This window comes from Equus caballus, chromosome 29 (assembly GCF_041296265.1).
Source record: "Equus caballus isolate H_3958 breed thoroughbred chromosome 29, TB-T2T, whole genome shotgun sequence".
Lineage (NCBI taxonomy): Eukaryota > Metazoa > Chordata > Mammalia > Perissodactyla > Equidae > Equus > Equus caballus.
The window spans coordinates 11,642,952-11,656,150 of NC_091712.1; the positions used below are offsets into that span (position 1 = coordinate 11,642,952).

The window sequence follows — 13,199 nt, forward strand, 5'->3', positions numbered from 1 at the left end:
CAGCTTTTTGGCTATTGAGGAAGGTTAGGTCTGAGCTAACATCTGCAGCCAATCCTCCTATTTTTGCTGAGGAAGACTGACCCTGAGCTAACATCCGTGCCCATCTTCCTCTACTTTATATGCGGGACACCTGCCACAGCGTGGCTGGACAAGGGATGCTTAGGTCTGCACTCGGGATCTGTACCAGCATACCTCAGGCGGCCAAAGGGGACCTTGGGAACTGAACCGCTGCACCACTGGGCTGGCCCGAAGCAAGTGCTACTTTTAAAGACACTCCAGTTTCTGTGGCTGTTGTTCTGCCAGAGAAAGTCCCTCCAACGTCTCAGCCCCGGGAGATCGGAGGGGCCACTTCTGCTCCAGGACCAGGTGAACCACACTGCAATGATCCTGTCCTCTGAGTGAGGGGGACACAGGACTGTCCTTCAGCAGCCAGGGGCGGCACTGGCACTTCTCCCTTCACCACATGCCCTGAGCGGAGGACTCTGCGAGGTTTCTGAATTCAAGGAGGAATGTGAGATTCTGGATCTCATTTTCATGAGCACAGAGAGTGAAAGAACCACATGTCCACTCCCAGGCTGAGAAAAAAACAGAAATTTAATAGAATACCCAAACTTAGCATTTATCATTGACAACAAAAACATGGCCCCTCCAAAGAGGGAAATAGGCGCTGGGGAAAATGTGTGAGGGAGATGGGGGGATCGTCCACTCCCTTGTTGCCTTCAGGGACCCCAGGAAATGGATCACAAAGTTTTCATTCACATCAGCCTCTGAGAGGTGGCCCCATGCACCTGAGTGTCCCCGCTGTGTCCCTGCTGTAGTTCAGCTGGTCTCAGGAGCATCATCTGCCACCACCACTGGGTTCTTTTTTGGGGGCCTGGTGTCTGGATAGAGAGAGGAATTTCCTAGGGGGCCTCCCCCAGAAACACAGCATACTCTCCCCCCTCCCCGCACCCACTGTACCCTGTGCCCCAGCCCCGGTGCTGAGTGCTTAGTCAGCCAACAGCACCCCATGTCTCTGACACAGGGGCTGATATTTAGTGTCACCCACTTCACAGAGAAACAAACCAGTCCCAGAAATGCGAGGGGAATCACCCGTGACAGGACTGCTCAGTGGTGGAGCTGGGGCCCCAGCACCACAGCTGTCCGACTCCCCTGGCCCAGACTTGGCCTGAATCTGTACTGAGCCCCTGGATTCAGCCACTGCCAGTCCAGACACTCACTCAGCCCTGGGCGGGAAGATGAGTGGCTCTTCCCCTCTGTGAAGAAGAGTCGAATCTTTCTGGTCCACTGGTATCGTGGCTCCAGCTGACAGGACAGGCTGTAGCTACAGGACAGAGTGGAGTTGTTGGCTCCCAGGAGCCACGCCTGAGCTGTGCCTCCCAGAGCCTCCCAGCAGCTGGAGTCCCAGGGCCCCAGGGGTCGCCATGCAGCCAGATCTGAGGCTGACCATGGAGCCACGGCCATGGACACTGGAGCTGGTCTGCAGAGAGAGTCTGCCCTGCCTCACCCAACTCCTGCCCCGCCTCACCTCGCCTCCTCGCTCAGGGGCTCCACGGCCTGGAACCAGGCACCAAAATGCTCATCGGGCTGCACGGTGTACAGATTTGCAGCCTTCTGGACCATCTCGATGTCCTTGATGAATTTGAATTCCTGGGACAGAGGAAGGACAGGATGGAGACATGGCCTGGGTGGGGGACCCTGCAGGGCTCTTGGAGGGGGTGAGGAGGGGGACAAGGAGCCAGTGTGGGGCCTTTGCCAACTTGGGAACTCTCCTTCCCTGCAATTCCAGTCAGGACGTGCCTGTTCTCACAGTTGGCCTGAAATAGATCCTCTACCAGGAAGGGGTCATTGATGCCAGCCCTTCCCCCACCCGCCAACACCATAGGATCCCAAGCTCTGTATATCAAACTCTGCAAATAAATGTCCGACCCCAGGGATCGAGCTAGAGGGCTTGTTATGAAAGGGGAGCTCTCTGATTCCCACACACCCACACTCACCACAGTGAGGCCGCAGCTCCTTACCTCATTCCGACAGCTGAGCACATTGCCCTGGAAGGCAGACAGCCGAAGTCCATCAGAAACAGCCCCCTTAGCCCAGAACTAGCCCCCATCCCACCTCTTCCAGTGTTGCACTGCTGCCAGTGGGCAGGCCCTTCCAGAGACCAGTCTTGGACCTGGGCCAGGCTCTGGGCTCCAGACCTGGGGGCAGAGGAGCTGAGACATTGTAATCTAACCCTCTCTGATGACACGTGGGGAGACTGAGGCCTCAGGCAGGAAGGGACAGCTCAGCCAATGATGTGCTTCCTGACTGGGAGGGGCCCGACTTCTCTTCCCTCATGGGCAGGGCCAGAGGGAGAGGCTGAGTCCAGCTCAGACACCACCTCCTGCGCCCACACAGCCAGGCAGCTCTGAGCCTCAGCAGCCCAGGGAGCCTGGATGGCGGCCTAGGCAGAGCCTCCCATCACTCGTTGCTGAGATGGGCCTGATGCCCTGGCTTCCACAGGAGGCTGGGAGGCTCTGCAGAGGACCTTTCCAAGTGTGAGAGCTCAGGGCTCAGGCAGGACTCTCTCCTCCCAAACCCTCAGGAGCCTGATCCCAGGGCCCCACCTCCAGGCTCACTCACCTCCACATAATAATCCGTCTCATCATGCAGCAGCTCCAGGTAACTGAAGATCATCTCGAGGGAGGGGATGACACCCTGCTCCATCAAGGTGGGGATGGTGATGAGTTCCAGCACTCAGGTGCCCCCATGAACCCTCCCCTGAAACCCCTTACCCCAGCCACCTGCCCACCCCAGGCTCCCATGTACAGTAGCCTAGGACCCTCAGGAGCCCCCACCACACACAATGCCCTCCTCCCCTCCCCTCCAGGAACACCAAACTCCCCCAGTCACGTCCCAGGGCTGGCTGTGGGCCAATCCCAGGGGGTGTGGCCCCTGCCCCTCCCCACCCCAAAACCATCCTGCTCGCAGCCCTTCCAGGCCTCCTCCTGCTCACTGCCAGTGCAGGCACTTCAGGCTTGGCAGCCACAGCAGATGCGCTGGAGGAGGAAGGACCCTCTCGTGGGGCAGGCCTCTAGCTGGGAGGGGGAGCACCCTTTCCTCTGACTCCTGGGCACCTCTCCCCCAGGCACCCTCACCTGCTGCCGCTGCCTCTCCCAGGCTCTATGGCGGCCCCTCTGTGCAGTGGCCAACACGGTGGTCGCCTCCTGTCAGTGCCGAGGACAGGGTCAGAGAGGCCCTGCTCCCTTCCACATGTCCCTCAAGGCCCCTGACCTCAGACCCTGGCCATCTGACTCCAGTCCCCTGCTGCCTGTGCTGTTCCCACCTCCAGGGTGCTCTGATTCTAGACCAGTCCTGGCTCCAGGACTCACTGTTGTGTGACCTTGGGCCTGCCCAGGCCTCCCTGAGACTCTTTCCTCATCAGGAAAGAGTGGGGAGAACTCCACCTGCCTCCAGGGCTCTCCTGAGGACTCCCTGTCATCTGACTGTCATCACTGCTCTCCCCTCAGCTCTCGAGGAGGAGCCAGCACAAATCTCCTCCCATTCCTGTCCTCCCTTGGATGGTATCACCCCACCGTGAGGCCTGCACCATGTCATCTCCCTCCATTTCCCAGAGGAGGAGACCGAGGCCCACAGAGGGGCAGAGACTTGCTCAAGGACCCACTGAGGAGAGGTCACTCTCCCTCCCAGCCAGAGCCCCTGTCCCCGCTGCCTTCACCCCTCGCCCTGCCCCACCACTGACCACGGTCCTGACCTCTGCACTCCCAGAGTGTGTCCCAACAATAGCCAAACTGAGACATGGAGGGAGAGGGCAGAGGGTGTTGGGGGAGCCATGTGGCATCTCCTTCCTGCCCCACCCACAGGGGTCTCTGAACCCCAGGATGGCCTTACCATAGCCTCACTTCCTAGGATGCCCTCAGGATGTTCCCGGCCCCCTCGCAGACCCCTCCTCCCAGATCTCCAGCCCCAGGTTACCTTCAGGAACAGTCTCTTGCTCACGTGCTGCTGTCCCCTGCACCACTTCTTAAAGGTGTAGGATCTCTCCCTGGGGGAGTGGGGAAAGAAAGGAAGAAAGATTATGGGATGGTTGAAGGTCAAATCCGTTTGTTTGAGATCCCAGAAGACCCAAACAGCCTGGGGCCTGGATGAGGGATTTCACTGGGTTGCTCTGAGCCCTGAGGTCCCCATTGGACTGGGGAGGGGCCTCTCCTGTTGTCACCTGGGGCCTCCATTCCCATATCTACCACACAGATCTGTTTTGAACACTCTTGGTTTCAGTTGGATGGAGATTTCTGTTGCTGCAAAGGAAACACTTGAGAATCTCCAACTGGGCTCAAGTCAGGATCTGATATTGAAGGAAATGAGTTCCTGGGCAGAACCGCTGGCCTAAGGGCCCTGAGAGGCTCAGAGACCCAGGAACCGGATCAGTCCATGTCCCAGGCATTCACTGTCTCCCAGGTGGTCTCAGCTGACTGCGGGGGCCATGGCGACCCAATGCTGGGTGCAGGGTCCACATCCCCCTCGTGGTGCTTGGATGGAGGGCAGCCTACCCACCTGGACACTTGTCCCCAGGTGTGTTTGAGACGCTTAATGGCAGGGCTCTGCAGAGCAGAAAAGATCGTGTGGAAGGATGCGAAATTTCTGAGGCCTAGGCACCCCTAGGGAAGGGAAGAGATTGAGCTGTGAGTGGGGGCTGGAGCTCTCCAGCTCTGGATTCTGTCCCCTCATGGACTTCTCCTGTCCTGGATGAGACAGATGCCCAGGAAACCCAGGGAGGGCACACCTGGGACCTGAGGAGTAACACTGCCAGGCGCAAGGATTTTTAGCTGAACACAAGGAAGGAGCACAGGAAGGAAGTGAGCTTGCCACCACCAGGACCTCAAGTCAAGGTCAGTGTGGCCCTGGCAGGAGTGTCTAGGGCCAGTGCAGGGACTCAGACCACAGACTTCAATATCGACAGCTGAGAAATAAGAGGCAATTCCCATGACTCCAGACAGGGCCTCCATGGGCCTCCCATGACTTACTTCAGCCACATGAATCCACAGCTCTACCATCCTGGCCCTGTCCTGCGCTGTCATGCCCAGGGCCCCGAGGCACGTAGCGATGACACTGTTGGCCAAGGTGTTCATGTGTGCCACAGTGTCACGGATGGTGGGTGCCAGGAATTTGCGGTCCCTGCGGTCTCGCTGGGACCAGATGGAGCCCAGGCAGTGGGCAGGCACCAATTTCTTGAACAGCTCCTGGGGAAGATTCAGAGTGTTGCCAGCACTGCCTCACCCCAGCTTGGCATCCATGATCCTCCACAGTCCCAGGCGGGTTGAGGACAGAGCAGGAGCTCAGGAAGCAGAGGATGTGATCTCTGAGGTGTGTGGGATTCCCTGGGTTTTGTCTGTGTCCACTGAAGGTGTCAGCACAAGATGACTGGGACACAGTGCTGTGCAGAAGGGAGGGCATTTGCTCCCAGCCCCGTCTCACTTCCTCCAAGCTCCAGAAAACAGCCCTCACCGGCCCACCCCAAGGGACATCTTCCACCCATCGCAGTCCCCCTCGGGTCCCACTCCCCATTCCCATGCACATTCCCCCGAGGCAGGGAGAAGCACCGGCTTTATGTGATTGTCTCTGCTGGAGTCAGTACACATCACATGCCTGATGTGTGCTGAGGATTTGAAGGCCCCCTGGGCACACGCGTGATCGGCCCAAGGACCTGGCAGCACTTCAGTGAGCTCCCTCCTGCACCAAAAGGCCAGACCCTGCCCAACTTCCTCTCTGTTCCACCTCATTCATCGGCACAGCCACCCCGTGCAGCAGGTCCCCTTAGTGTCCGGCTCTGCTGTGCACGTGAGGACAGCCAGTGCTTGGGGTTAAGAAAGTGCCCAAGTCGCAGTGTTGGTAACGGGGGAGCAGGAATGTGAACCCAGATCATCAGATTTTGGATCAGGGAATGGCAGGTGTGGGGCAGCTCACGGCACAGGAAGGCAGGGCCCCCCTGCCCTGCAAGCCCCACTGCTCACCGCCTCCATCCTTGTCAGCTGCTCTGCCACCAGCCGGGGAGGGAAGTCCAAGATGTTCGGCTTCTCCTCCCGCAGCTGGTTTTCGGTGGTCACAGCCCAGGGTCCAGTGGGCTCTAGTTCAGGAGCCGGCACTGGGGCTGAAGCTAATGGTGCCCCTTCCTCCAGCCCTGTAGGGTCCGATGCAGGTGACGCTGGCTCCAGCTCTGCCATGGGTGGTGGGGCTGGAGCTGGAGATGGCTCTAGCCCAGGGGCTGGTTCTGGCTCTGGCTCTGGCTCTGGATGTGGCAGGAGCTTTGGAGCTGGCTCTGCAGCAAGATAAGGAGAAAGTTTCACCCACACACCTGACAGTTTCTGTGCCTTTCCAAAGACAGGAAGGACTCCACTGCCTTTAAGGGAACTCTAGCCCATGAACCTCAACACAGACAGTCTTCTCAGACTCCAGTCCCCTCACCTTTCTGTTTGGCCTCAATGGCCTTCAGGTGCTCCAGGTGTCCTGGAAGACGGTAGGCATGGCCCTCCACATGTGAGCCACCAAAGCTGACGTGCAGAGTGGCCAGCTGCAGGGTCCAGCATGGAAACTGTAGGGGCTCCCTGCAATCCTGCCCTTGGCCCAGCCAGGTTCCCAGCAGGAAATAGATAGCACTGCAGGGAGGCAGATGGGCCAGAGAGTCAGTGGCCCAGCCTTTCCTTAAACACTGCCCGCCCAAGGCACTCTTGTTAGCATCTGGGCCCCTGTGCCATCCCCTCCCCCTCCAGAGGAGGTGCCCATCCCAGCCCTGAGCCCTGGCTGGCTGTCCTGGCTGTGGCAGGCCTGCTCATCCAGCAGGCCGAACACAGAGTCTGTGAGAGTCTCTTGTTCCCACCGACACTCTCCTCCCCAAGGGTCTGGACACATCCCACCCCAGCCCTCCATGCAAATGGACCACTGGAATGAAGACTCCAGCAGATCTGTGAGCAGCTTGCTCACACACCTCCTACTATGGACCTGGTGGTGGCGCTCACAAGGGGTGGATGTGGAGAAAGGGAGGCAGAAGGAGCTGGGACTCTGCTGGGATTGGGTCTCTAGGAGGCAACTCAGCCCAGCCTCCCTTCCAGTTCTCAGGGGGCCTGGGACCCATGCATAGCTCTCTTTGAGTCCAGTCCTGCTGGAGTGGAAGCCACCAGAACTCAGCCCTCCCATGGGAATCACAAGATGGGTGAGATGCAGGGTTCTCCCAGGCCTGACCCGGCCGCAGCCTCCATCCTCTCCCCGCACCCTGTTTGCTAGAGACAGGAGGCCCTCCGTCTGCACCCAAAGACCACTCACTTTGGAAGGTGGTGCTGTCTTCCAGCATCCCGCACACAATGGGCCAAGCTGCCTCCATGTGTCCCAAAGGGGATGAGGGCATTGCCCGGGATGGAGGGTAGATGGGACCTAGGAATGATGTCAAGACTCTCAGATTAGAGAGGAGGCCCAGGGAGGCTGTCTGCTTCATTTATTGAGTGACACTTAGTGTGTCCAGATGCCCTGCACACAGTACGTCCTTCATAGACATTGTTAAATGAACTCCAACCAGAACCACCCCAGGTGTCTGAGTGGGCCTGTGGCCCCTCTGTGGCCCTAGAGATCCCTAAGTGGCTACACCAAGGACAAGCACCAGGACCAGCTGGATGGCATCTCAAACTCCTTGACAGGGTGCTCTCCAGGTGCTTTTCCAAACTCAAAAAGCCACAAGCCAGTGAAGGGAGAGGAAGACTACTTTCCGTGGGGGACAGAGAAATAATCACCACCAGCAACCACAGCACGGCCCACCACCCTCTCTGCAGAGCCGGGCACCAGGGCAGCACCTGGAGGGCTGATCCCATTCATCCCTGGGAGAAGCCTAGCAAGTTCATCCTCTGCCACTCCACATTTCGGAGGAGCCAACTCAGGCTCAGAGAGATGCGGTGACATTCCCAAGACAAGACACACAGCTGGCAGTGGGCAGAGTCACCACTGTGCTGAGGAGGAGGCGGGCAGTCACCTGGGAAACAGCTGGTCCAGCACCTGGTGGGCTGTGCTGGAGCCTGAGTAGCTGCAGAGGGAGGTGGTGACACTGCAGAGGACTCTGCTGGGGAAGGCTGGCAGCACAGTCTCTGAGAGCCTCTGCATCACACCTGCCTGGAGGGCACGCATCCTGCAGGCCTCAGTGACAGACAGAGTGGACTCATCTTCACTCTGGGTGGGACGAGGAGGACACAGGGTCAGGGCCACCACTGCAAACCACCAGGATTATCAAGGTCTGCAGCTGACCCAGGAACTCCTAGCCCCTCCCACACATCTGCAACAGGAGACACATGAGCTCCCACACTCAGCAAGGTTCTGGGCTCTCACAGTACAATCTGACTTTGGTCCTGCGAAGGATTCCACACTGAGCTCCCTCGAGGCCATTTGCTCGCTGAGGGACAACAGAGCTCCCTCTGTGCAGAGCACCAGCCCAGTGAATCCTCAACAGACACCCCTCTCCACAGAGGAGAACAGAGGCTTAGCCATGCCCAGTGGCTTCTCTAGGTCCTGTGGGTCAGAGCTGAGAACCGCCCAAAGTGAGGGCCGAGGGCCAGCCCCTCTAACTGCCTGAGGCTTCAGTGGGCCCCGACCTGGAGGGAAACGTTATGCAGCCACCCCACCCCTCCCAGGTCTGGAAACAGTGTACAAGGCAGTGACACACTCTGAGAATCCCTTTGGCTTCCAAAACACGCTGATGGTTATTTCTCTTACATTAAAGGGAGTTTGGAGACCCTCGTTGTCGAGGTTCCATTTTCCAAAAAAGGCAAAATTCAAAGATACTCAGGGCCTATTGGGAAGTGACAACGACAACAACGTTTTCTCTAATCTTCCTAGGGAAATGCAAAGACTGCCCTCCTACCCTCCTATGCAGCTGGTGGGGAGGAGCGGAAGTCCAGATTCCTTTGGGACTGTGGGACACTCATGGGGGACAGCCCTGGTAGGGTCCCAGGAGAACGGCAGTTTGAGGTTGGATTCTGGGCATGCCCTGGTCATCTCAGGGTCCTGGGTGCGAAGACCCCTCCGTGCCCACTCTCACCTCAGAGCATCCCTGGTTATTGATGACGGTGCGGTGCAGCTGGTCCCTGTCCAGGGAGATGGAGTACCCGAAGCCATCAGTCAGCTCTTCGACCACCTCCTGTGTGCTGCTCTGCAAAGACAGTGCCCGAGAGCCGGGCCGGGAGGTTTCAGGGGCCTGCCTCGGCTTGGCCACGGGAGGAAACCCCAGTACAGATCAGGTACCCAGCAGCGTCTGCATAGACCTCCAGCCAAGGAGGGAATGAGATGACACCTGGATGGCTCGGGACTCACCTATGGGTAGAGGAGTTTGGTCCCCAGCACCCACTCTCCCATCATGTTAGCCACCACCTAGGCTGGGAACACGACGCACTGTCAGGCTTCCAAAACCGAGCAAACGGCTCCTGCCCAGGTTGGGTCCCCACTCCGCCCCGCCGTCCCTCACTCCATTCCCCCCCTAACACACAAGGAGGCTCAAAGGGGTGTGCGGGTGGCACCCAGTTGTGGCCTAACCCTGTTGGCCTGCCCTGTGTTACCTGAGGGCTCCTCCTGACAAATGGACAGAGGCGGTGCAGTTAGGGCCAAGCCAGTGTCTATAGTGACTGAAAAGTCTCTTTTTCTTGGCTTTCCTGAAGCCACAGCCTCCACAACTCGGGAGACAACAGGAAAACATGCTGTTCTCTTGAACGTCTCCACTCAAGTGAGCTCCGTAGGACACTATGTCTAGAATGTGGGTGCCTGGAGACCAGTGTGCTAAGTTCTGTTGGGGTCTGTCTCCAAGGAAGTGAGGTCACTACCTCTGGGTTCCCTTACCTTGGCCCCTTCTTCAATCACACCCACTGAAAACCCCTCTGGGATCTTGGCTGCTCACCCTCCTTGCCCATGTCACCTCCAGAACTGTACACAAATAGCCAGCACAGATCCCAACACAGGACCTTGTGATGAAAGCAGGGTTCAAGCTTGAGGACATGCAGCTGAGTTCAGACCTCTTTTTTCCTACAAGCTCTGTGTCCTGGAAATGCCATCATGCCTCCCAGGGGCTCCTCAATCACCCAACCTGCACGATGGGGACAATGCCAGAAATATCTCCCTTGGGACATCCTCAGGTGTAGAACAGACAATAGCGACAACACCTGTGGTCTGGTTACCATGTGTCTGATGCACACACTTAGAGATGAATGAATGACAAGAAGGGGTGGGATGTAGTGTGGAGTAGCCCTCAAAACAGGCCTGGGTTCCAGCTCTGCACCTTTAAGAGGTGGAAATTAGGGGAAATTCAGATATTTCCATTCACTGGCATGAAACCTTGCATGGTCTCCTGTTTGACTTAGAATCAGACCCAAGTGCCTCGTGTCGGCCTATGTGGTGGGCAGCCTCCACCACGGCACCCAGTGCTCACTGTCTTCTGCTGTGCGCATCCTTGTGGAACACACAGTGGTCAGGAACTGGCTTCTGAACAGAATGCAGCCAAGGTGATGGGATGGCACGCAACCCAGGGTTAAGAACAAAAAGCCTGGCCCTTCCTTCTTACTCATTTTCTTCAGCCCCCTCCCTCCTTCCCTCCTCATGTTTCCATCTCTCTCTCTCCCTGTATCATATATCTCTGGAACTAGGGGAGCAAGTGTGCATGTTTTCAGTTGCCCTATGTAGAGGCTCTATAGGAGAGAACGGAGGGAATGATCGGCCAAGGACAGGCAGGAGAACCTGAGTTTGAATTTGGATTCTGGGCCGGCCCTGGTCATCTCAGGGTTCTGGGTGGGAAGACCCCTCTGTGCCCACTCTCACCTCAGAGCAGCCCTGGTCACTACTGTTGGCGGGGTGGAGCTGCGCCCGGTCCAGGGAGATGGAGTACCCGAAGCCATCTGCCAGCTCTTCAACCGCCTCCTGCATGCATCTCTGCAAAGACAGTGCCCGAGAGCTGGGCAGGGAGGTCTCAGGGGCCTGCCTCGACTTGGCCACAGGAGGAAACCCTGGCACAGATCATGTACACAGCAGCATCTACATAGACCTCCAGCCAGGGGGGGAATGAGATGACACCCAGAGGGCTCAGGACTAACTTATGGGCAGAGGAGCTTGGTCCCCAGCACTCACTCTCCCATCCTGCTAGCCACCACCTAGGCTGGGAACATGACACACTGCCAGGGTTCTAAGGCCAAATGAATGTCTCATGCTCACGGTGGGTCCCCGCTCCGCAGCGCTGTCCCTCACTCCACTCCCCCCCGACACACAAGGAGGCTCAAAGTGGTGTGTGGGTGGCATCCAATTGTGGCCTAAACCAGTTGGCTTTCCCTGTATTACCAGAGTGCTCCTCCTGCCAGTTGGACAGAGGCGGTGCAGGTGAGGGCCAAGCCAGTGTCTATAGTGACTGAAAAGTCTCTTTTTCTTGGCTTTCCTGAAGCCGGAGCCTCCACAACTCGGGAGACAACAGGAGAACATCCTCTTGTCTTCAGTGTCGCCACTCAAGTGGGCTCAATAGGATGCTATGTCTAGAATGTGGGCGCCTGGAGACCAGTGTGCTAAGTTCTGTTGGGGTCTGTCTCCAAGGAAGTGAGGTCACTTCCTCAAGTTTCCCTTACCTGGGCCCCTTCCTTCAATCAACCCACCGAAAACCTCTCTGGGATCTTGGCTGCAATGTAGGACTGCAACCTCTTGCCACTTGAGAAGTAGTGGTTCAACTCTATGATGATGTTGGTCTTACTTTCTAAGTGTGTGTGTGTGTGTGTGTGTGTGTGTGTGTGTGTATGAGACTGTTTTCTGCATCTTGCCACGTGGGTCAGATTGACTTCTTTCCTTGGAAAAATTGTCCCTAACCACTTTCTCTGGGCTTTATTTTCATGTCTTGAACAGTGCTGTCCAACAGTAGAATTTCACACTCTATCTTATGAAATTTAAACATTTTTAAAATACTCACATTTACAAAAGTAAAAATAAACAAGTTAAACTAATTTTAATAGTATATTTAAACCCATTATAACCAAGATATTACCGTTTGTCCAGGCAATCTATATAAAAATTAATAGTGAGATAGTTCACATTTTTTTTTAATTGGGATCAACAAATCCATTTACATAGTCTCCGTTTGTAAGTTGAAACTTTTTACATATGCGGTTTCTGTGTCCCCCACTCAGAACCTGGGCTGACTTGTTAGAGAGGAAATAAAGCAGAACAGGCATAAGTAACGATCACGGTCAATCCAGCTCAGCACGAACACTCACCACTGACAAAAAGGCTGTCCCTGACCAGGAAGTAGAGGCCCCTCGGGGTCACATGGTGGATCAGCTGGTTCAGCACCCAGGAATGCTGCTCTCTGTCACATGGGGTCTCTGTCACACTCTCCATCATGAGCCATGGGGTCAGGGTGGTAGGTGCAGACAGCTTCCATGCTGGAGGCTGCCCCTTCCTCCGCAGGCCCGGGGAGAGAGGAATGTGGGGACTCTAGAGAGATGTCCTGAATCCTCTGATAATGGGGGCCAGAGGGAGGGAGGAGCAAATTGGCAGTCAGTGGGAAGAGTGAAAACTGGGGTGGTCACCGAAAGTGTTCATGAGTCTCAAATGCTCAGAAAAGGGACTTCCCTGAGGGAGATCAGTCTACAGCCCAAGACAAGGGGCCCGGGCTGCTCTTCTTGAACAAGGATCCAAGCAGGGGAGGAGGCAGGAGGAGGACGAGCAGGAGAGACAGCAGGTGGGGTGCGGCTGGCTGGGACTCATCCTGCTGGGAGCTGCTGGCACCAGGGTCTCATCAGGTGCTGCAGGACTCTCTCAGTGGAGTTCAATGTGGCTGAGCCCTTGCTCATGTCTGTCAAATACTGGATGTTGGAGATGGTGGAGTTGAGTGTGAGGGCCTTCAGGTCGTGCCCCTTGGCTGCAAGAAGAGAGGGAGAGAGATGGCCATCACTGAGAGCTGGGCTGAGACCAGATCAGAGTCCTGAACTCAGTATCATCTGTTGCCTTTGCTCCCAGTGGAACCACCACCCAATGCTGTGCTCATCCAAGTCGAAGCCAGCATATCTCTCAGCTCCTCCTCCCTCCCCTGCCGGTAACACCAATTGCACCTACAGATTGCTCCTCAATGCATTCCTTCTGTTCATTCACGTCCCAGGTAGGTCTTATCTTTTCTCACCGAAACCAACACCCTAACATGCTCACTG

At 56.7% G+C, this 13,199-nt stretch overlaps 1 protein-coding gene across 2 annotated transcripts; it reads right to left on the bottom strand.

Moving 5' to 3' along the window:
• Positions 1 to 576: 576 nt before the first annotated feature.
• Positions 577 to 12,913, bottom strand: LOC138921415 (ral guanine nucleotide dissociation stimulator-like). Of its 2 annotated transcripts, XR_011433975.1 has the most exons (16): positions 11,350 to 11,623; positions 10,837 to 10,947; positions 9,074 to 9,184; positions 8,015 to 8,208; positions 7,318 to 7,425; positions 6,463 to 6,653; positions 6,012 to 6,316; positions 5,025 to 5,240; positions 4,555 to 4,658; positions 3,976 to 4,045; positions 3,138 to 3,206; positions 2,623 to 3,038; positions 2,022 to 2,048; positions 1,529 to 1,650; positions 1,221 to 1,324; positions 577 to 881 (listed from the first exon to the last, which is right to left on the bottom strand). XR_011433975.1 is itself a non-coding variant. In XM_070255198.1 (15 exons), exons 2-15 carry the CDS (start codon positions 10,939 to 10,941, stop codon positions 820 to 822), a joined length of 1,737 nt encoding a protein of 578 aa, XP_070111299.1. In that variant the 5' UTR covers positions 10,942 to 10,947; positions 12,267 to 12,913; the 3' UTR covers positions 577 to 819. The 2 variants fall into 2 exon arrangements, 1 of the variants encoding a protein (XP_070111299.1); XM_070255198.1 differs by lacking the exons at positions 3,138 to 3,206; positions 11,350 to 11,623 and adding an exon at positions 12,267 to 12,913 and having other exon boundaries at positions 2,623 to 2,697; positions 4,555 to 4,601.
• Between the last annotated feature and the right edge of the window lie 286 nt (positions 12,914 to 13,199).